At 35.3% G+C, this 24,520-nt stretch overlaps 2 protein-coding genes across 2 annotated transcripts in view; both read left to right on the top strand.

The window, feature by feature from the left end:
* Window positions 1-7,894, top strand: part of LOC149086695 (ATP-binding cassette sub-family C member 1-like) — a 53,681-nt gene extending 45,787 nt beyond the window's left edge. The window contains exons 25-32 of the mRNA XM_089231051.1: window positions 963-1,162; window positions 1,713-1,839; window positions 3,137-3,238; window positions 4,236-4,382; window positions 5,405-5,563; window positions 5,673-5,839; window positions 6,602-6,796; window positions 7,631-7,894. Coding sequence (XP_089087177.1) covers window positions 963-1,162; window positions 1,713-1,839; window positions 3,137-3,238; window positions 4,236-4,382; window positions 5,405-5,563; window positions 5,673-5,839; window positions 6,602-6,796; window positions 7,631-7,742 — 1,209 coding nt within the window. The 3' untranslated portion in view covers window positions 7,743-7,894. The remainder of the gene's footprint in view (window positions 1-962; window positions 1,163-1,712; window positions 1,840-3,136; window positions 3,239-4,235; window positions 4,383-5,404; window positions 5,564-5,672; window positions 5,840-6,601; window positions 6,797-7,630) is intronic.
* A 7,432-nt stretch (window positions 7,895-15,326) lies between these two features.
* The window catches only part of LOC149086694 (ATP-binding cassette sub-family C member 1-like), a 50,971-nt gene continuing 41,777 nt past the window's right edge, over window positions 15,327-24,520 (top strand). Inside the window, exons 1-3 of the mRNA XM_089231050.1 lie at window positions 15,327-15,472; window positions 21,744-21,923; window positions 23,364-23,492. Coding sequence (XP_089087176.1) covers window positions 15,419-15,472; window positions 21,744-21,923; window positions 23,364-23,492 — 363 coding nt within the window. The 5' untranslated portion in view covers window positions 15,327-15,418. The remainder of the gene's footprint in view (window positions 15,473-21,743; window positions 21,924-23,363; window positions 23,493-24,520) is intronic.

Below are 24,520 nucleotides of genomic sequence, written 5' to 3'. Positions count from 1 at the left end.
ATCAATTACTGAAATTGGCTGACTGTTTGGTATCAATTTTATTGTCTTGATTAATATGGCCTAGAGAGAAAACAATCGCTATCACAGAGCATGGCCCTTTTCCGGTGTATCTTCTGCATTTTAAATGTTCTAGTAACAGCGTATGCATCTATGGTTCAAATGTTTCCCTATGGCACTGCATCACCACTTGTCCTCAGACGAGAGACTTCCACTTTGGCCAACTGCCAGAGTCCAGAATGCTGGCTTGGGAGATAAGAATTCTAGACAGCCCTCTGAACTTCCAACGTTTGCAGAAGTTGATTCGATTCCTAGACCGTAACCTACATCAAATCCACAATAAGACGCGAGCTATGGGATCAAGGGGATGACATTCGCGCTCAGAGGACCCGTCTTATGAGCCAACAAGAGAGGTAACACGGTTACTTATTAAAAAGTATAACTTGCGGCATAACTTGAAAAGCATCAGTTGTGTGTTTCACCGACACCTAATATTCAATATAATTTACGCCCAAGAAGACAAGTGTCTACTGTTTCATCCTTTTCTGGCGGGTGTGAATGAAATGGAGGTGCCGGTCATATGGACGTTAGTTTATATCTTATTACAGCTTGATTGATGAGATTGGTATATTCTAGATTGGATAAACTAAATTCCAGATTCTACACCATTCAAGGCAAAATTATTCTTTGATTATTTACATAAAGACTATTATGATTACGGACTGATTATGTGTGGATGATGCTATGATCACAATTTTTACTCCAGATTCTTTATTGTATATATGTATATCGTTGTTTGTTATTTTCACATAAACTAATAAATTTCCGGATACACCCATTTTCAGGGAAAGCTTCGATATCTCTTTGAGATGGGAAGCAGTGTATGTCCAGTCCTTCAATGTTCAATGTCTTCTTGATTAAAAAATCAAACTATTCTGAACTTAATGTTACTTTCCTTTATGCAGAAATATTTCCTGGTCACTTCTCGCCAGTTGAAAAGATTGCAATCTGTGACGAGATCTCCTCTTTTCAGTCATTTCTCTGAAAGTATTCAAGGCTCATCGTCAATTCTATCATATGCAGTTCAAAAACAATTCATTCTAAAGTTTGAGCAGAAACTGGATACTTCCCTTATGTTTGATTTCTATTGGTCGACTTGCAATCGGTATAGTACCCGTTTTTAATGTTTGTAAACGATAAAAATTTGTCTTTTTCGAGATTAAGAGATTTTATTAATTTGTATGAATTTTTAGTTAATTATTTTAGTTTATACTTTTTCACATAAAATGTAATTTCTTATATGGTAAATTTATTTATGATCTAAAATGTTTTCTTCAGATTAGTTTACTGATAAATGTCTAATGTATTCATAGTTTGTTGCAGATTATAATTTTATTTTTCCATCATATGTAATCTTTTTTAAAAAATTAAAATTCTCTTAAAGCGAATTATTAAGAAGAACTAAATTCAAAGTTTATCTTGCTGGAAAAAGTTTTGTGAAGAAAACTGCTTCCACACTACTATTGATAATTTTTGCTAAGAAAAACTGCTAATAAATAACTTGACTTTGAAACTTAATCTTTAATTGTAATCAAATAATTTTCTCTTTCTCTGTCCTCATCTTTTGCTTGAAAGCGTTTTTCTGGAATAATGTTACTATTTCAGACTATTTTTGTTACTGCAAGAACAGTACAGTATGTTTTACCTTTCTTTAGCTGGTTGCAGTTTCGTCTTTCTCTTCTTGGAAACATTATCACACTGATCGCTGCTGTCTTAGCCGTGTATTCAAGAGATTATTTGGAAACTTCAACTGCTGCTTTGTCATTAAACTATGCTCTTTTAGTGAGTTCAGTTTCCATAAATTAATACATTCTCAATAAGTATAATAATATTAATAACTGGTTTCGGTGATATTAACTCGCACGCATGTTACATGTTTGTTGTTTATTTGTAAGTGTAAAATTATTGCATAAGGATTTTAAAATGTTTGTGCAGCATAAAATGCACTCTCTGCAGACAGCAGGCAGACCTTCAACACAATACTTACACAAAAATTCAGGCACCCCATTTTCAGCTTTTCTGTCGTGTACATTGGTCTGAATTCACATCGTGCAGATCCAAGTTTAAATCCCATTGGCAGCACCGTGGTGGTCAGCTGAAGTTGGTTTCATCTTCGCAACAGCTCAGTTGTTAAAAACCTTAGTTGGTTTCTTGCTGTTTCCCAACTTCAAACATGAATGTGAGCCGGTCTACAAGTTAAGAAATCTTTCTGCATAGAGCAGGACTTGCACAGCACGAAAACTTCATGCATTTTCACTTGAACATGCAGCCACCAATAAAACATGAAACACACATAACTCAGACAACATAAATGCGCTTGGGCTACACATAATTGGAACACACATTTTCTGACATATACCAATTCTTTAAAATTTCTCCAGAGGAATGTTTTGCAAGATACATGCACAGTTAAGTAATAATATCATAAAGTGCTGATAGAAAAGTTAAACTTCAAATAATTTTATATTCTGTAGTTAATCGTATTATTTTATGATGTATAGAAACCGATCTCTTATTTTTATTAAAAGTATTCATTTTGTCAAAATTTTCATGCTTATTTATAATTTTATCAAATTAAGAGAAGAAAAATGCTGTGGATTCTATTTAATTCTATTGTTTTAAAAATATTTAATTTTTGGTATCCCAATTTTTTGATGCTTGAAAAATTGTTGAGGGGTGTTCTTATTTTAAGTTTTCCCTTCTTTGATATAAATTTGTACCTCATACTCCGTGTGAGAGGGTGAAACAGAGCAACAAACCTATAGCGATACAAATATGCAATCATTACACTTCACTCATACTGGCAGCACTAAATTTCAGGCACAGCACTAGATACGCATTCAGACTACTGGGTGTACATGCAAACTTATGGTACAACTCATTCAGTAGTAAATTACCCATAGCTAAAGGCTGGAGTTACGTTCCATTTAAAAAAAAAGCCCAATGAGATCTTAAATTCTTTCTTGATCTCTAATTCATTGTATATGATATGAGCTAGCTTCCATGGAAATTCAACTGCATGCAAAATCTGTCTTAGTGTAGTCTTTAATATTCTGATGTCTTTTTAAATTTTTTTCAGGCGAATGAAATTTTAATTTGGCTTGTGCGAACAGGAACAGAGCTGGAAAACAAATCAGTTTCAATAGAACGAGTGAATGAATATTCAAAACTCCCTTCTGAAGTGAGTTATTTACATATGAATTTCAATTATTTATGAATATGAATTTTGTTTGAACTTTAGAGGAAAAGTGGTAATGAAATAATTTTTTATGCATAAAATGTGAAATAAATTTTTTTTTCTAGAATTGTCTATTGATTTGGAGAAATTTCTTTATTTAAAAAAATATTCTCTCTCTTTCTCAACAAGTCCTGTGTTGAAAAAAATAAGTAATAGTAACTATAATAAAATAATAAAGTGGAACTTCGGTTGAAATATGATTAATTAAATATATTAATGAGCAAAAAAAACCTTTATTCGAACGATAATTTACATTATGTGAAAAACTTGTGCTATATTTATTTAGTTTCCCTTTGTTATAAATGAGTTAATTGTTTTTGCCTACACACGCGCTGTGGAATTGCGGATAATATTCTCTCGTACAATCCCCAGTCCGCGTGCGTCACTTGGAAAATAAAATCGCGTGTGAGCATGACTCTTTATTATACGAAACTAGATGTACCATTGCAACCACACGTATGTATGCTTAAAGCATTTTTTTTGTAAGCCAAAATAAGATTTCCCATAGGTTTCTATGTAAAATTGTTTAATTTCTCTCAGGTATAGTTCATTTGCGATTTTTTTTGCTTTGTTTTATCAACACTTTTTCCAAGAAAACTTGTTCCTTCTATGTTTGATCATGATTTTTTTTATCAGATTTTTTTCACTTATTTGTTCCTATATTGATGGGCATGAAGTCCTTAAACGAATCGTTATACTTTGAGTATCATAAATTTTTTGAGTAAATTTCAAAAAAGCCAGAAATAGACGAATTATTTGTCAGTTGGGAAAAAACCAGTTGTGGTACTGTTTCTATGTTTATACTACCACTTTTTGATAATCCAGGCCAATTAATATGACAATTAATGATTATACACCCTGATATACCACCACTAATTTTTTATGCTTAAAATAATATATCTAATTAATCATTCCAAATTAATCTTCTTTTATTTGACAGGCTCTTTGGGATATACCAGGTACACGTCCTGGGTCTTCTTGGCCAAATATTGGCAGCATCAAATTAAATAATTATAGTACGAGGTACAGAGATGGTTTGGAACTCAGTCTGCGTGATGTAACATTGAACATTTCAAACGGTGAAAAGGTTTGTAAGAATGATCCAGAATAAACAATTATTTAAATGAAGTAAAATTAAATTAATTAATTTTGATTAATTTTCAATTAATTTTATGCATGTTTTATAAAACTTTATTCAAAGAATATAGGCTTTTTCATTGCCAATGCAATAGTACTGAAATTCTGGGCTGAGACTAGTTATAGTGAGTACATAGCTAACAAGTCTCCTGGATGGCTCCCCAATTTCTTCTCCATCTCCCGGACTTGAGAAAAATCCTTATATCTCCTGAATTTTGACCATGATTGTAAAAAATCCATATTTTTAGAGGGGAATAATTGTGCCCCCATACACTTAGAAAAAAACCGTTGCTCTAATTTTTTTTATCTCCAAAATGTTGTCGTAAGCGTGGCGTAAATTGTCACTATTGCATCAAATCACAAGAAAATATTCTATTTTTGACAGACAAAATTCACTAAACAGCGGCATCAATTCGGGCTTCGACATCCGAAATTGGCAAGATGACTTCCATCTGCTTTGAAAATATGCCCTGTTAAATCTGTCTTTTCTTGAGCTCAGTGGTAATTTTTTTGTTGCCGAGATTTGATATTTTAAAAGTAGTTAACACCAGGTAATTTAACTTACTGGTTGATGATGATTGGTGACATGGCGCTAATTGTGATTGTTTACTCGATGTCACGTTTTTACAAAGGGAGAAAAATCCCTATGATTTTACTTTTATTGATGAAAAATTCCTGTTTTTCTAAAAAATCCCCTTTTATATATATGTAAAATTTTTTGTGCAGAATTTTGATCTGCGCAAAAAACTACTCAATTCTAATTTTCCAAAGTTGGCGTCTATGTTGTTCAATTTGGTAGCAAACTAACAACTGACTTATGATCATAAGACACATTTTTATAGCCATATGTTGTGCAATATAAATTTAGTTTTTTAACATTATTTTTCAAGAAATGTTTTTATTTTAGTTATATCCAATTCAAAATGGAGATAAAAAAAGTTTTAATAAGTAATTTAATCTATATTTTTTTAGGTTGGCGTTGTAGGCCGCACTGGAGCAGGGAAATCTTCATTAACATTGGCTCTGTTTCGTATCCTTGAACCTGCTGGTGGTTCTATTGTAATTGATGATGTAGATGTGGTTAAAATCGGCCTTCATCAATTAAGGTCGAAACTTACTATTATACCACAGGTATTGCTGTGCATGGATGAATAGCTCATTTTTACGGTTACAAAGCATCATGAAAGCTGTGTCAATAGTCTATTTGATTTTGAAAGTTTCAATATGTAACTCATTTTAGGATCCTGTCCTTTTCACTGGTGAAATGAGGCTGAATCTTGATCCTAATGGTTGCCATACAGATGAAGAGCTTTGGTCCAGCCTGGAGCAGGCTAATTTGAAGTCATTTGTGAAGGCCCTTCCTGAAGGTCTGCAGCATGAAATTTCGGAAGGTGGAAGCAATCTGAGGTATGTCTCAGTGAACTTGGTATTAGAGACCCCTCCACTACTATGTCCTAATGCATAATGGAATTTTTTTTATGGCAATGAGATATATAATACAGATTTATCTTTACGCTCTTAAATGATCATGAAGGATCGGAACATTTTTTCCTTTTCATTTCAAGGGTTACTCTAAGGCCTTTCCCCCCCCTTTTCTTTTTTGTCCAGTGGTTTAAACTGCATGTTAACATGCAAAAAAAGACGATTCATTTGCATTTCTAGGTTTTATAGGAAAACTTGTTTGTCTTGATGTTTAGCATGTGATACCCCCTCTCATTTTAGCAGTACAGTTCTGGGACATACCGAATGACCACCAATCTAACAAACAGAAAAAAAGAAAGAAAAATGTTTGAGGTCCATGTGCATATCGTGATCTTGACCCATAATAGAAGAGTTTATGAAAAAAAAATCTGTTTAAATGATTTCTACTATTCCGTCGAAAGGGTTAAAAATTCAAACCCTCTGAGAAAGACTTCTTTCTTTTAGGCTTTTTTCTGATTTTCATCAGGTGCAAAGTGGGGGGGGGGGGAAAGGAAAAAGTGCTCCATTGAAATCAGCTTTACAATATTCCGGGGCTTGTCAATGCTAAAATAAGAGGGTTTTTAAGGGGGTTGAGATATTTCGCCAATGCCACTTAGAGGGTTAAATCAATATACAACTGTACAGTGCCTCTCAATTTAAATATTGAGTTGATTGTTTTTTCATGTGTTTGAAACTTCTATTGATTAGTGTTGGACAAAGACAGCTGGTTTGTCTTGCTCGTGCCTTACTGAAGAAAACCAAGATTTTGATTCTTGACGAAGCCACAGCTGCAGTAGATGTAGAGACTGATCAACTTATTCAGAATACCATCCGGAATGAATTCAAAGATCACACTGTCATTACAGTGGCCCACAGGCTGAACACTATCATGGATTACGACAGGTAACTCTTTTAGTTATTCACTGATCTCTACACTGTAAAATGGGGTATTGATGTGGCACTTAAGTTCTGTAGCCCATAAGCACATACTGCTGGCCAGGATGTAGAACAAGAAGCCGCGTCGAGGGCTCACTGAGTAGCATGTATGTTGAGAGATGAAAGAATGTGAGATTATATAGTTCCCGAAGGTTTTGTTTACATACGCCAAATTTTTTAATCTGCTCTCCTAGTGAAATTTGGAAATGAGGGGAAATTTGTGCTGCCTTTCAGAAAATGAATTTATAGTGCATCTAATATATTTTTTTTGTGATACCCACCGAGAAGTTCCTTTTTAGAGTTTAAAGGGTTTATTTAATAAAGCTTTAAAAGAAAATGTCTATTGTTTTTCTCCATTTCTTTTCAACAACTTGATTAAAATTTATTTTTACTCTGCAAACAAAACATGCTCTATTTGATAAAAGAGGTAAAAATATACCAGGGGTTGTTCAGACTGTGTATTGAATTAAAAAAGTAGATGGTATTCCCACCTTTGGGTGGAAAAAATATGCCAAAAAAACCAATAATTCCCCTGTGTTTATGCAATAAAATTTTTCTCTAAGCATGAATTGAAAGCTAACGTATGTAGCAGAATAGCCTAAAATTTCAGGCCGATATGGTAATTAAACTATTTTCCCCGCCATTTGAAGGATTCGATCATAAAAAAACATGAATTTGTGAAAACTACTTTTTTTGAAATTGGTTCTCGAAGATTGGTTTATTTAAGGATTAACTTTTATTTCGATTTTGGAATAATTTTCATCCAGTGATAACTAAGTGAAGTGTATTGTATATTTTTAGGATTGTTGTTATGGATGATGGCCGTGTTGCTGAAATTGGAAGTCCTAGTGAACTGTTAGAAGATCAGCATTCCAGATTCAATGGAATGGCTAAAGATGCTGGACTCATATAATTATTTATGATCTCAATCTATATTGTTATAGATTTCTTATTAATATACATATGTCTGTTAAATGAAAAATATTTTTTTCTAACATATTAAAGAAAGTAATGTTCTCATGTATGTGAAATGTCTATTGAAATAAAAGAAAATTATTTTTACACAAATCATATGATTTTTTGTATCTACAGCAGTTGAGTGAATTGAGCACATTTGAAATACTGTAATTTCCTCCTTATAATCTGCAGTGGCGTATACTCCTCACTTACAAATTTGAGGAATTGAATTTTTCTAATAATCAATAAAATACAGTATGAAAACTTTTCCTTGCTGTTTAACGTAAATATTATGTTAGATTAAAAAGCATCAATAACCTTCTAATGTACAGTACCCACAACTTTTAACCGAACGATGGTGTCATCTTGGGTTCTAAAAGTCGTAGAATGAAGCAGTTTCCACCAAAAATTATGGTTTGTGATTTTCTACTCGAATATGTGCAATTTGTCTTGAGGGGTCATCTACATATTTATTGTTCAAACTTCGAAATCTTCAATGTAAACCTTTTTTTCCCCATCTTATCTGATTTATTGCATTGCATTTACCCTAAAAATTAAATTTCATCGCTGTAAGTATAAAAATGAGAGATATGAGTAAAAATGTGTTTGGGGACGTTCTCAACATTGAGAAACTGAATTTCTCAAGGTTGATTGCAGGGGGAAAAAAGACACCAAACAAGTTTCGAACGATAAATACTGCATATATATATATATATGCTACATGAGTGCTTGGATTTAGTGCTGCTAAAAAATAAATGGTTTCTATTTTATGGAGGTGAAAAACACTTTTTTTATTATCCATTTTAGTGACTTCATATCCGAGATTGAACGAATATTTATACAATAATTATTTCAGACGATGTGTTGCAAAGCAATTGTTTGTGATGACAATTTCATCAATTCAGAAAAAAAATAAGAATTTTCCGTTGAACATTGCACTATTTTATATTATAATTTTGTTTCATTTTGCAATTCCTCAATTTTTAATGCTAAAAGAATACGGATGAAACAAAATACCATGGTTTTAGCAGAGACGACTCCACCAATAGCCACTACCCCTAAACTTGGCGCGCACTAAGATGATTTACGCTATTGGGAGAACTGTTATTTATTGATTATTATCTCCATAAATATTAACACAAATCTATTTGTATGGTATTAATTTGTGAATTCTTTGCACATAATTATATTTACTATTTCAGTTCATGAATATTGTCTAAGGAATGAAATGAATTTCTGAAATAGTGAAAAATTTCAAAATTTTGTTGTTTATTTGTTTACTTGAATTTTTAAAAAGAAAAAAAATGTTTGAAAAAAAAACCTGGATGAATGACTTATTTATTGTATCACCGTATACTTAAAACATTACCCATTTCAGTAAAGTTATGAGCCTCATATTTAAACATTTTCGCATAATTTGTTATGAGAAATTTTTCAATGAGTTTCAAATTTATATCTAGTATATGGTCCCTAAAAGTGGTCATTTTCATATAATCACTCATATCTCGCGAAATAGAGGTCAGATTGGAATGAAAATTGATTCTGTTGGGTTTTCGACTATGGTGATTTGAATGAAGTAAAAATTAGTGTATGCTTTATTCATATATTTTTAAAATATGTTTTAATAATTTATAATTCATATTTTAAAAAAGCCAAATTCAAAATGAGTAATAAAATTATATTTGGACCATTAGAATCTATCATTTAATATAAAAGTTAATGAGATACCAATATTATTTCAGCAATTATATGCTCAAAAACAAGATGTTTCCGTTTAACATTACGACACTCATTTTTCAATAATTTATACTTCACTAAGCGTTCTTTCAAAATTGATGAAATGTGGTATTTCGGCATTTCTTGAGATACTGAATCCAAATATGGAAGAAAAAAATGGGGTTACTATTGAACTTTCAAAAGTTGGATCTAGTTTCAACATCTAGATGCCCCCTTAAGAAAAAATTAACTTAATATATTTATGGAAGATCTTAAACGAAGAAGAATGGTACCTTTCTTTTTCTTTTACAATAAATAGAATCCAAGATATCGCCATCGTTCGGTTAAAAGTTGTGGGTACTGTACATAGAACAAGGGTAAGAGCTTCATTAGATCTTAGTGGGGGCTTAGCATTCTTCAAGGTGTTTAAAAACTATTTAGAAAAAATTAAAAGGTAGATAGTTCCTATATATCAAGACAAACAGTATTTACAATGGAACCTATGGTCGCGATTCACTAAGGTGGGGGGAGAGAAGAAGTGACTTTTGTCTACCAATGCTTTCATTATATCGTTGTCCCAAGTCCAGGGGATTCAGGTCTGGTGAGCACGAAGCTACCATATCCATGGTTCGGGATATTTAGCTATCTAGCATTCAAGACATGGGCAGCTGTGCTGGGGTGTGATGGAGGTCCATCATGCAAAATTCATACATCCCTCTACATTCTGGAGAAGTGCTGCTTCTCCTGTAGAGCAGAAGTGAAGAATTGTGCTTGTTGCATGTATTTTTGCAGGCGAGACACTAGTAGTGTGTGAACATGGGTTCCATTGTAAATATTGTCATCTTGATGGATACCATCACCCCCTCCAAATTTTTCTGAACAGTTTACAAACTCCCTGTATTATAATAGTGATCTATCACCACTAATCATAAATACTAGAACCTGAGAACTCATAGTGTCTTAACCATGGCCCCCACATCCTGAAGCAGGGCCCCTAGGCTGGGATCTTTTACGGGCCCCCCGACCAGACTTTCACGGGGGCCCTCTTATGATGAATTTATAACGTGAAAAAACAAAAAAAATTATTAAAATCCTCCCGGGCTGGAGCCTTGTCAGCCCACCCCTTGTGGGGGGGGGGGCAGGGGCGTAGCCAGAAATTTCGTTCGGGGGGGGGGACCAAAGTGACAGAACAATGGATTTGGCCATCTTTTCCCTTTTTTCGGTCATTTTCTCACATTTCGGGGGGGGGGGAACCAGACCCCCAAGTCCCATCCCCTCGCTACGCCCTTGGGGGGGGGGGGCATGGTCCTAACTATGCCTTAGGCCCATTCCCTATTTCTGGCAGAGTGGGGTTTTGGAGCAAGGTGTCTAGTTGTCGCTCTTCCTGGGCTAAGCCTGCTTAGATCTCTGTAAATGTTTTTTATTATACCATGCCCTTATTTACTCGAATCTAACTCGCATAATTTTCCTCGCCTTTCCAAAACGTGGTATATTTGGAATTTTTCAAACCTCTGTGTCAATATTAAAGAATAGCTTTTTTCAACGTGCTGTATTGTGGGGAAATATATCATTTTTATTGTTCAAGTTTTTCAAAATAATGTTACGCACTGAACTGCATCGAGATGGAATAAAAATTGTGTGAATTTAATTACCGAGAGAAAAGCTCGTGCACACACCTTCACCATTTCGTTGTTGCTGTCGACTTCTTGTCTTATTTTTTGTGTGTAAGGTCCCTCTTTTGAGATGGGACCATGCATCAAGTCAGGACTACCATGGGTACTTCGCTTGAGCTTTATGTCAGAAATTTTGATTTCTGTATGTTTTCGAGGTCACAATAAAATACCTGCGTTACAATATGTGCTCAAGTATTCACCCTCGGCTCCAAGAATACACTTTAAATCAGTTTAAATTAAAAATTATTTTTTTCCACTTTTATTTTTTTCTTTCTTATCCAAGCTTACAGACCTCCTGAAGCCTTCATGAAAATTCAAGTATTTCCATCCGTTACTTAAGAAAATGGAAGACAGATGGCAACCTGGATGAACACGGAACAAGCTCAACTAGACATAAACGTTAGGGCTACAATACTCAGAACACAAATTCCGGCATGTGCCGATTCGTTAGAAATTCCGTAGAGGAATGTGTACCAGGTGCATGTACGGTTGAGTAGTGGTAGCAATCTCTCCGAAGACCCCTGATTAAGAGAAAAATGACCGAGAAGACCAGTGGCTTTTCACTTAATAAAAACAGACAGAAATGACGGGGTGCAAAGACTTAGTTTTAAAATGGAACTAAGAAGTTTCACCGGGTGTGGGGGGGGGGGAATAACCCCTAACGAAAGTACAGGGGCCATCAGCATTTTAGAGATACCTTGGTGGGGGGCATGGACTAAAAAAAAGGAGGGGAATCACTAGTTTTTCTGAAAAATGTTGAAATGCAAAATAGTGGATAAAGATATTGACTGATATCAAGGGAATCCAGGCCGCAAGTTTTGAGGGCCTTGTGACCCCAACGAGCCCCACAGGCTAGTACCTTTGGAGGTCAGGTCTTCATGTCAGGATTTTTCAGTAGTGATTCAAAAGGAAATTTATTGTGTAATAAAATGATCGATGTTAATGAGATCATGCAAAGAGCGGCAGAGTGATGTTCATGCTCCCTCCAAAACGATAAAAAATTAAAAAGGTTTTAAAATAAAATATCGGAATAAAAAACTTTTATATGATGTCTTTGTCAATTTTTGTTAATTTAAATAGGTTTTTGAAAGTTAGTAAAAACTCAAAATTTCTCGGTAAGTGATCCTTTTTTGCCCCCCCCCCGAACCTTTTGTGCATGCCTCCCCCAAATGATGACCCTGCGCGTATGCCCCCGAGGTCTCATATTAGAATTTTAGAAGGCTGTTATAAAATTCAAGGAGGTAGAGAAGTACTTTTTATTTTTATCCTCTAATCAGAGGCGGATTTAAAGGCGCGCGCTCGGGGCCCCGACTTCTAAAGGGCTCCGAAAATCCCAAACTTCACACTTTTTTCCAATTTAAGAGGCACAATATTTTCTTTTGCGCTCGGGGCCTCGATCGACTTTCATACACCGTTGCCTATAAGTGTAAAATCTGCTGGAGAGCCCGTGTCCCTCCCTTCCAAGTCGATTGCAAATTAGAAGGAAAATTCAGTATTTCGGTAAAAAAAATAATGTGTCATAGAAAATACCTTTTACGTGCTACTTAACCAATTTTTGTTTCATTAAATTCTTTGGTGAAGATAGGTGATTCAAAATTTCTCGGAAAGAAAATGTTTGCGCCCCCATTAACACCTCGAACTTCGAGGTGTTAATGGGGGCGGAAGTCCAGTCTCCCCATTTGAAAAAGAGTCTCTGCAGAGAGCTGACAGACCTTCAAAAAAGATACTTATATAATTTGAAAATTCAAGTATTTACCATCTTCACTTCAATATATGAAAGACGGATGACAGCATGATAGATAGAACAGCTCACTAGCCCGGACTGATGCAAAGCACCTTACTTCCGTTACCTCAAAAGAGGCAGAGTTGTGTCGGAAAAGTTAGCAAAGATTTATAGTGGTGGCTCCCCTTGCCCCGTGCTCGAAAGTTTCGAATCACTCGCGTCGTTCTTCCCATTAAGACACCCAACTCGATGCAACGTACCAGACATTTGACTGAAATGGACAGCTGAACCAATTGACTAGGGAGAAAAATTGCAAGTGCGCCCAGTTTTACATAAGGGCCGGAGCGGCCCTTTATGTGCCTTCTGCTCACGACAGCATGAGCAGAACATGAAACAAGCACAACTCTGACAACATGAATACGCTAGGGTACACCTGTAGATTCAGAACAGACATGTACCGATTCGTTTCCCTTCTTTTTCTCCTATTTAGTTTATATAATATTTATATGAGGCTTTATGCAACTGAAAGGCCATCCCTTATATAAATGACTAATAATTCTAAATATAGGAAGTACAGAGATGACTGGATACCAAGGAAAATGGGGAGGCGAAGTCGCATTCCTCTGTGGTGAATCGAACCACCAACCTCGAAATTTCCTGGCGATTGCTCTGCCATTAAGCTACGGAAGACAGACATTTTTTTTCCTAAGAGCACTGTGTTCCTTTTGGCTGAACGGGACGGCGCAGTAGACGGCCTCCTAACTCAGCAACAGCTCGTAACGAAATCAGCCCTCAGATAGCGACATAGAACGAAACGATGAACCTGCCCGCTAATTATACGGAGTGCAGGTGACTGGATACCAAGAGAAGATAATTGGAAAGGTAATTCGTTTCATTTAATACTGAATATAGAATTTTGACGGGTATCCTCCAGACCCTATACATAATAAATATTCAATTCCCTTTTGCAGATTGAATAAAATCCAACTTTTTGATTAAAAAAACTTTTTCCTTGTACAGGAAAATTAACTTACTTAACTTAAAATTAACTTATTTCATAATTTGACAGTTACGATAAAGATAGAAAGATACTACAGGGTGTTTCATAATTGGCACACATCATAGTTTATGAGCATTTTTTAAAATGAAAATGAACAGAAAATATAACAGAATATATGCTTATGAATTGAAACATTGCCTTTAATAAAAGTTTAAAAAAAAACTTGGAATTTACAATAAATGTTGAAAATGTTGGCTTTTTTCATAGACACCTAGGCGCATTTTTTTTACCTGTTTGCTCGAGACTTTACAAGGTCTGCGAGAATTAATGTCTGGTAGTGCATTAATGATACTAGTCTCGAGTTCATCAATCATTCGTGGATCATTGCAGTATGTCGTATTTTTAAGATTGCACGAGATTTTGGTATTGGTGTCCTAGGAACCCTCACATTGTTCATAAATATAGCCCTCATATGATTTAAAAAAATTTGTGTTCGATGCGCTATGCCACCCACACCGTTGGATTGTAAGGCCTTTTTTTTTTTCTATTCCACTGTTGATGACAAAGTCCCCCACAGACATTATTACTAAATCTATTTCACTGTTTAACAGCGATAAATGGTAGGCTACTCTTGATTTCAACAGGACAATTCCAGAAGTCAAAAGAAAGCTTTCAAAATTTTAGCTGAATTTTTTACCTTTCGTGTCAATACGCGCAACGTATTCCGTCTTTCCAACGGACTTGTAACCCCATGACTTTTTTCTTTGGAGCTGACTAAAAAATGTGGCATACTGCAATAATCCTCATACGATTCTCAACTCAAGACTTGTAACTCAAGACTTACATCATCAGTGCAATATCAGACCTTAATAATGTTCTCGCTGACTTCGTAAATTCTCGAGCAATGTTGTAACAAAATGCGCCTAAAACTTTTTAGATGCCTGCGAAAAAGGCCAACATATTCAACATTTATTATGAATTCGAATTTTTTTGAACTTTTATTAAAGGGAATGTTTCCAATTCATAAGTTTAATCTGTTATTTTTGTTAAATAGTCATATATTCATGTAAAAAACATTCATCAACTATAATGTTCACCAATTATGAAACACCCTGTAGTACCTTTCTATCTTGATCGTGTTTGTTAATTAATGAAAAATGTGTCGCATTGCATAACGTTAGCAAATTTTTGAGAGCTATCATCACGATTGCCTCTTTTTGTAAAGATAATTCCAATAATAATAATAATCAGCAAAAAAAGAAGAAAGAAAGAAAAGGTTAGTGAATGTGAAAAGGTGATGATGTTGGATATAAACCCGCCATTTTGAATCTTGATAATATGTTACCTTTTTCTTATTGGTTCGAATTGCGCAATTCTTTTTAGCGTCATTGCACACAATCACTGAATCTCTTTTCCACTTTTGTTCTTATTGCATAACGTTGAGTAAAAAGAAACATTTGGCATTGACGGCCGTGATATAATTTTTATTAGGAAGAAGCCGAGGAGGAGGAAAGAGCGCTATGTCAACACCGGCCGGCATCATGCAAGGTTTTTGCGGCGACCAAGAGTTTTGGGTATTTTTATAGCTCAAATATTTACATTTTTTTTTATCTCTGTTTCAATTTCATTTTATCTTTTTCAGTGAAAACAAATGTCTGTTTGTTCTGTAATAGGAATAATAATTTCTTTTATTTGTCATTTATTTTGTTGTTTAAGAAGAGTCCTACTTTTTAACATTTTAAAAAAATTTTCTTATGTAGAAAAGTTATAAAATATTATTTATCCATTGATTTATTTAAACTTTCACCACATAAAGTATATTTGATTATGTATGCTATGCTATACCAGTGCAAAATTTTACAATATCTTATTTTTTTTTTACATATTTGCAAAAAAAAAAAAAACCCATTAAAAACGAAGATTTTATCGTCTCAGTCTTATTCAAATTAAATTTAAAATTTAAAAAAAAAAAAAAAAAAAATTATAACCCACGTATGTATAAATGTATATCTCAAATCTTTTTCGTCATTTTATGAACTGAACAGTTTCTTTTATTTTCAATCAATTTTTATTCAATTTTATTGATGTGTTATTTTATCATGCGTGCAAGATGTTTTTAATGAGTTTTTTTGTAAAAAATTAAGTATTTGATACATGTGTAAAATTTTGCACCAGCGTAGGATAGCATACACAACCAAATGTAGCCTATGTGGAAAAAAATTGAGATAAATCAATGGATAAATAATATTTTTAACAATATTTAAACCAGAGAAAGTTTTTTACCTACAGAGAAAAGGTAGGGAATCCCTTAAGACAAATAGATTTTGGATAGAATGAATTTGGAATGTAATAATACTTCAATATATTTATTACACGGACGACTTTTTGAGGTTTTGCACGTCTTCAATAAGGCCTTGTATAAACAGTACTATTCGACATAGTTTTTTTTTTTAGATTTTTCCTGCTTTCAATACGTTGCATTAACTATGAAAAAATTATAAGCTCGGAAAAAAAAGACAACTTGCGAATTATATACATGGAAAAAATATAGTATATGTAATTACAGTAGAACCTCGATTATTTGAACACATCGGGACCGAAGGGCGTTCGGAAAAGTGAAAAGTTCGGTAAATCGATTCCGAAACTAATTCGATAACGCAAAGGAATAAATTGAAATTCGGACAAATGGTACCCTTTCCTCACAAAAACCCGTGATAAGAACTTTTTGTTGTCAAGAAGACTCACTCCACCCTCTCATTAAAGCACACCCATAAGATTAAGATGAATTCGTGAGACAAAAAAAAAAGATGGCAGACAAATCTGCTCCTATTCACGTGTTTTTTTTTGCTTGTCAATCGTTTATAACTACATAAACTATAACCGAATACGCCCCTACTTACATCTGTAGCTCACAGATACAGTATATACAATTGTTTGGAAGTGGATTATTGTACATTAGAAAGAAGCTATCGAATTGGCAGATAAGAGGGTTCAATTTCCAAGAAAATACCAACTGTTGAGCATCATTGACTATAGAAAACTGAAAATGAGAGGTCGGAAAGGTGTTCGGTTGACCGAGTTATTCGGAAAATTGATGTTCGTGTGAACGAGGTTCTACTGTATATATGTAGTATACTTGGGGGGTTCTCATTAGAGCTCGAAGCCACGAGTCATTGGTGCTGTTGCTCTAGCGCGTAGTCTCACAAACTTTTTGTTCCATCGCCCCCTTCATCAGAAATGTTTTCCTCTCTTCGTCCCCCAACTCACGTAAACCCATAGGATTCTATGTTAAAAAAGTAGGTTCTATCGCCCCCTTGGACCATTCCATCGCCCACCAGGGGACGATATTGCCCACTTTGGGAAACACTGCTCCAGCGTATCCAACCCACATATCGATTTGATGAAATCGAATGCATTGTTTAAAACTTTTGTTTCTTTTCATGCAAAGTATTGTCAAGTTTTTGAGAAATAGATGACATGCTGACATACACACGCAGTAGTAGTTTTGTTCCATCAAAGAATATTACAGTATTTTAATTCACGTAACATTTGTTAATACTCTCGAGACTTCAAACCGATTTCATAAGAATCATCATTTGTGAGCATGATTCTCCATGCCACGTTCACGTCTCACAAAAAAAAATGTTCTTTTGCTCACCGTCTTTATATATCTCTCTTCTTTACCATGAGTGAGTTGGTGTTGATTGCGATTTATTACTTGCAAACGAAGGGTGACGAATGCCTTATATTCCATCAAAAAACATCCTACACGTCTGTGATTCGTAACGGTGAATAATATTTTGACAGATGACCGATGCGATGATAAATCCAGGAAGAAAATTCAACTGGCCTCCGGGGAATCGAACCTACGCCTTCGCACTTGCCGGGTGAGCGTACTAAACTACTGCTTAACCGCTCATGCACCTCGTACACATTCCTCTACGGAATTCGGCAAGCACACTTGACTGCAAAGCCAACGAATCCTCTTTCCTTAGAGCTCGTGAGCGCTGAACGGGACCATATTATGGAGAACCATACCCAACTCAGGCCAAAGCTCACAATTTCTGACACTGCCACCAGATGGCGACTCATCCGAAAATGATATCCCTCTCCATTACGAAGATTTTGATAGCTGGCTGAGAATGAATTTTTTTTTCTGGATTCATCTTCGCATCAGCCAACTTTCAAAATCTTTGTAGTAATGGCGGAGAGTGATATCATCTTCGGGTGAATAACGTGTTCTTTAATTAGCAAAGCAAATGACGCTGAGGATCGCTTCGAATAAAAGGAGATAGAAAAATTAAAGTACGGGTTTTGTGTCTCTTTGAAAGGGTTTTGTAAACAAGGACTTCACATTGATCAGTGATAGTTCTTATCAAACAATACGATTGCTTAGGAGTAATAATAACGGTAGTGATAATAGTATGTCTGATTGATGAATGATAGACTCCGAAATACTGTGCATGCCTATCAGAAAAAAGAGTAGTGAAACAAAGTGTTCGGGTAAAAATGGCTGACGAATGTTCATCCACTTTAGGGTCACTAAACAATTAATCAAATATTCTACTGTTGGAAATATCAGTACGGGAAAATGAGATCCCGCATTCATCAACAATAGATTACATCCCCTAATTACACTGTACAACAAATTTTGACAAAATTTCTGCTTGGGGGAAAAAAAAAAAGTAGTTATATAATTCGGAGTGCTGAACACGGATACAACCATAAAAAAACGGGATTGGCTACGGGTTTCTCGTTCATTACACATTTAATACATACATGATAACGAAATACAATACCTCGAAACACAGCATAGATATATTGGAAACAAAATAAATAAAGTGTATCCCGCTTATAACGTTTTACCGCTTTGTATGATCTTTTTTTCGAAAACTTTATGAGTGAGAGATTCACTGTACATAAAAAACACAAATGTATAGAAAATCCATCAATATATAGAGACACAACATTCATATGCATAAAACACAACACATGTCCATAGAAACACAACAAAAATACATAGAAACGCATACTATGTATTACGGCACAAAAGTTAATTTATGAAATGAAAAACTAAAATTCTGACTAAATAAGACTAGATATATTGGACAAAAATTCGGAATTCGAGGTTAGGAATTTTGGCGACTATTTGATTTTGCAGGAAAAAAAATCCTACAAGGTGCCAATACTCTCCTATTCATAGGATATCTGTATTTAACTCCTTTACGATCAGGGGGACGCCTAGTGGATACCTAACCAAACGCCAGTGGGATAAATTTAATCCAGCTGACTGTTTCTTTTGCCTTGATCGCGAAGGTTTACTGTAGCCCTTCGAAACAAAGTCGTGTGTGTGAGCGCCCCCCCCCCCACCCGTTCTCCCACCACATCCATCGCAATATCTCAATGAGATAACAATCACCTGAGATAACAATATGGTGGCGGTTCTCCTCAGCTTTTTCTCCGACCTCGTTCTCCACGGCATTACCCCCCCCCCCCACACACACACAGACACATACAATATATGTGTCTTTCTCAGAACTAATCCTTCTATTATATACTGTACATAGAAGTGTGAAAGAGCACAAGTAAAAAAAAACTAAACTACGAAACAAGTTTGTAGGTTGGGGGGGGGGGAAGAAAGGCACTCTACTAATACTCCCTTATCTAATATACTGTACCTCTGTACTGTTCCTCCCCATCTTTCTTCCTTTTTTTAACGTGGAACAAGGTTTTCACATTTATCGCCTATACATCTAATATAGATCATTCAAATTTATGGGGGGATTAATAGCGATCTTCAAGCACTGAGAGATTGGTGAAGTGAAAAATCGAATTGCTGCCAAAACCTGCTAAAATTACTTCAACGAACGCAGATTTCTGTGATGTATTGCGAAGAAAAGGCTAAATTTCTCCTGAAACAGAACATCTCTTCAGAAAGCTGGAGCGATTGACAATTTTTTACTAAATTTGACCGATTGTTGCTACAAGGGTGTTTGCGGAATCGACGATTAAATATTTTGGCTGCAATTTAATTTTGAACTTCGCCAATCTATAATCGCTTGTAACTCGACATTAAATCCAAATATTTCGATGAAATTGGTGTCATATTATAGGATTTTTTTGTTCTTTCCAAATGTGTGTTTAGTTTGCGCATTCGCCTTGCAGAAATTTCACAAATTTGTGTTTTTTCAAACTTGACGAATTTTTTTTGCATAATCGATTATCCATCATAAATCGAAAGCTGTTCGAGAAAAGACAGGGTTGGTGAGGTGTTTAATGGTCTACTTGGAATCGTCTATCACCTTCTTTGTTTGGCAGAACATGTCATGTTCCCCCGTATAGAGCTAATAAGAATTTATATACCATGATTATTAATTATTAATTAATTATTATTGATTATTAATTTATATACACATGTACTGTAGCAACATTCCTATTTATGCTTTGAGGTAGTTCTTTTATAAGTGAAAATATCCACTATATAAAAATTACTCTTAGGAGCCGTAGACAAATCAGGGATTATGCAAGGGAGCCGCGTTTGACGAAAGTTTGAGAACCACTGTATCAATTATTTTCCAAATGGAGTGATATCGTGCCTTGGAACCGCTGGAATGGACCAGGGGACAGTAGAAACTACAAGCTTCCCAACTTCGAGACGCGAATGTCAGCCGATCTCCCCGTTAAAATGTCTCGCTACAGAGAGCGATAGGTCTGCAACGGTAAAATCTTCAATAATTACGCTTCCTCATAGTTCGAAAAATAGGTGACAGATGGCAGCGCTATAACAAGCATTACACAGAAACAAGCTTCACGTTAGGTTCACAACATGGACATGCATATTCCAAAATGTACCAATTTGTTAGAAGTTCCGCAGAGGAATATGCACGAGGTGCATATGTGATTTAGTAGTAGTAGAAGCTACAGGTGAAACACTGTAATATGAGAACCTCTAGATTGAATTGGCAAGGGAACTGATGGCAGACTAATTTGCAGCATAGAGTAAGAATCATTTTATGAAAAAATTGGTTAAAGAAAGAGTTTTCTGTGAAAGGAGCGCTGGTTTAGCGAGATGTTCTAGTAAATATTGGTGTCTGAAATTTCTTTACCGATAACCGTTTCAGACTCTATTTGAGTTAACCACGAGCAAAAAATATTGATTAGACCACTTTAAATTCGTTAAACCACTACAGAAAAAATGCTAAATGGTTGAATCTAATTGGCTAATCTAAGAAATAGAACAAAATGCCATTCAAACAAAATGTCAAACCAAGTATCGGTGTAACCTATATTAATATGCAGCCACCACTGATATTATAATAACCGTAAACTATAGAAAGTTTGAAAGTAAGTCATATTAGTGTCAGTCATTATTGATAACCTAATATAGAGTCAATCCTCGGTTTACGAACTCAATTCTTTCCTAAACCGATTTGTTCGTAAACTGAAGCAATTTTTTCCATAGGAATCAATGTAAAATGAATTAATTCATTCTTGGGACTATAAAGATTTCTAGTGTGAACTTTTACAGTATCTTATGCGCAATATAAAACCAATGGTAATCAATAAACCAACACTAAAAAAATGTTGTAAACGGAATGGAAACGATAAGTTTGAAATGACCTGTTAATACATTGGCTGGATAGAGGAAACGTAATTTAGAGGCGGGAACTTCATGCCAATGACATCTGTTCTTCCAACTTTTTTGACGAAGAAAAAAAGGAAAAAAGAATCGGCTTACCAGTGAAGGGCCTGGTTGAAAGAGGTTCATATGTTATAGTTAATTTTTCCACCAGGTATGAAGTGTTAGAATTTTAATTGAAATAATTTTTTTTTTTGTGTTTCCAGGATAGCAATTTAACCTGGTATACAGACAGTCCGGACTTCACGCAATGTTTCCAGCAGTCCATTTTTGTTTCGACGCCTTGCTGTTTATTTTCTGTGATAATAATCATAAACTTATGGATAACATTGAGGCATCGTACAAATCAATCTTTTCCTTGGTTGGGAACTGTGGTAACAAAATTGGTAAAAAAATGCTTTCTTTTCTTTGTGAAATTGAATGTAGTCTACGTATCATCTAATGCTTAATTTGTTCACACCGGTAAGAACAAATACTGATATATCCCCCTTCACGTATAATGAATTGTTCCCTTTCTGAATCAGACAATGAATTTGTCTGATCAATTTTATTGTTTTGCGGCTTTTGCCTTTAGCATGCCGAGTATTTCTTTGTGGTCAAGAACCTTGTCTTTTTTACATTTACTGACATTTCTGAAAGCTTTCATAGCTTTATTAAGGGAGCTGTCCCACGAAGCACGGGCTTTCTGCTACTTTGATGCTGACCGCTCAAGATGGGCCGTGGTTAGAATAACTCTGCTTAGAGGCAACTTTGGTCTTTGTATTTTGGGAACTTTGACGGCGATTGTAAACTTGTGGAAAAAAACACAAAACTCTCATGCAAATGAAGACATATATGTTTCAGAATTAAAAAAAATATATAAAATTATTGGGAAGAAAAAGAATTCCGAACCCCCCCCCCCCCCGAAGGTGGCCAAAACACCGAATTTCGCGAAATGCAGGAGGACGCTGGAAATGACATCAAAAGAAGGACATGCCTTTCTAAAGGAGGACGTCTAGTAATTCTATGCATAGGTCCAAACGGGTTGGGCACTCGGGTGCATAGAAAGCTCCAGAAAATGAGATCTGATGCTGCGAGTTTGAAAAAAATGTAAATTGACAGAATGGGATTTCCAGCCAGGTAGAAGGGGCCCCCGGAATATATTACTTTACCAGAATTAGGTGATTCCCCGACCTATGCATGGTATCGTTGAGCAAACAATTGTATTCCCAAGATAGATGTTGCGGCTTTCTTCTTCCAGAGCTGTTTTTGGACTGTCTCCATACTGGCATAAGAGTGACGAAAGTAGCATTCGTCTTGCTTGGAAGCAACACAAGTTCCCATTTTCTGCGAATGTTGACTTCGATTGATTAACTGTTGGAAACGACATTTTTTTTTTTGGAATGGATTTCTTATAGAAAAAAAAGGAAACAAACACCCACTTATGAAGAGATATTTGCTTTGCTGTGAAATTTTTGTTTCTAAGAAAGAAAAATAATTCCGGTAACCGGAAAAAATGAGGAAATAAATGTCCGGTAACCCTACACGCATCCATCCAATTTGTTGATCGCTTGATTTGTATAAATAAGCATCAAATATTACATCTTAACCCTGTCTGTCATTGACTTTTGTAACTAACTGTTTTTTGCCTTAAAAAAATACTGATCCCATTTGGGCAAATCAAATTTTTTATCATTTTTATTGTTCCTCTTAAAATTAACTTTTAAAGTTTTAACGAACCCTGTATTATCAACCTACGTCTATCTGCTCCTGTTGGTTGTCTTCAGTAAATATTTCCACAATGACTAATAAACTTTCACTGAATTTCTTTTTAAATCTTTTCGTAGGTCCTGTCTCTGATTCTGATAGGTTTAAGTGTTTTAGAGCTTATGATCTTGTCCATTCAGAGGCATATAGGCTCGTATTTGCCAGAAACAGCTATGCATTTTAGCAGTTGTTCAAAAATTGTTGTGCATGTAAGTATATATATATATATGTTGACATAATTGTGTATAATGCTGTCATTGGATTCTATTTTTTAACATGCTTAGCTGAACAAGTCATACGCCTTCATCGGTGAGTAAGCACTTACTGAAGAAATCTTCACTGCATTCATGATACAGTGAGTCATCCGAAAACATGAAATTGAAGGGGGAAAAAAAATCATAAATAAGGATCACTCTACTTATGTTTTTGAAAACATGATTTTCAATAGTGTTTTTGTTCTGAGAAACATAATCGTATCATCTTCACTGCTTCAGTTTTAAATAGTTTTTATTGATTTTTTTTTTTCAAGTTAACACTCTAGTACAGTGTTTCTAGTACAGGGGGGGGGGGGGCAACGGTCCCCTCCGCCCCCCCCTAAATGACGGGCCTGTATGGCCCCTTGCGGTCCTGGGATGTTCTTAGGGGGGCCTCGGATGAAAATCAGAAGAAAGGGGGAACCACGCCAAGTGTTGAAGGTGGCCACAAAGAACTGTGAAGAAATAAGCTTTCATGTGAAACATGGTGGGCAGAAATGTGACTACTTGCAGAATCTAGCAGAACTGTCGTTGGTACCAGTCCAACATTAACCCATGTGTTCATATCCCTGGTCTACATGTCCACGGGCCTACATGACGAGATCTGGTGCTATGATTTTCTCGTGCAGCATGCAAATATATAATCTGTTACCCAGCTAAGTATGAAGCCCATAACATCACTCTGCCTAGGCACCCATGATATTGAGACTGCCATGTATAGAACCCCACATGAAGGAAGCTCACTGAACTTTAGCCCAGGGTAGGCACGGATCCAAAGTGAGATCCCATCGCATCGGGAGGATTGATTTATTACGTAGGTTCGTTGGATCGCTCCGTATTTTACAGATGCTTATATTTTTCCCATACAATTCGCCTATTGGGTTGGATGAAAAGTGCATCCACGCTTGGCCTAGGCTTCAAGAGATCGACGACTATATTTACAAATTTCAAAATTTTGTTCATTATAAATTTAGTTCTGACTG

The sequence above is a fragment of the Pholcus phalangioides genome, unplaced genomic scaffold, assembly GCF_987345545.1.
Source record: "Pholcus phalangioides strain wild (caught in Gottingen) unplaced genomic scaffold, Ppha-v1.0 ptg000004l_1, whole genome shotgun sequence".
Lineage (NCBI taxonomy): Eukaryota > Metazoa > Arthropoda > Arachnida > Araneae > Pholcidae > Pholcus > Pholcus phalangioides.
The sequence above is the reverse complement of the archived record's forward strand: the minus strand, read 5'-3'. Positions and strand labels throughout refer to the sequence as shown.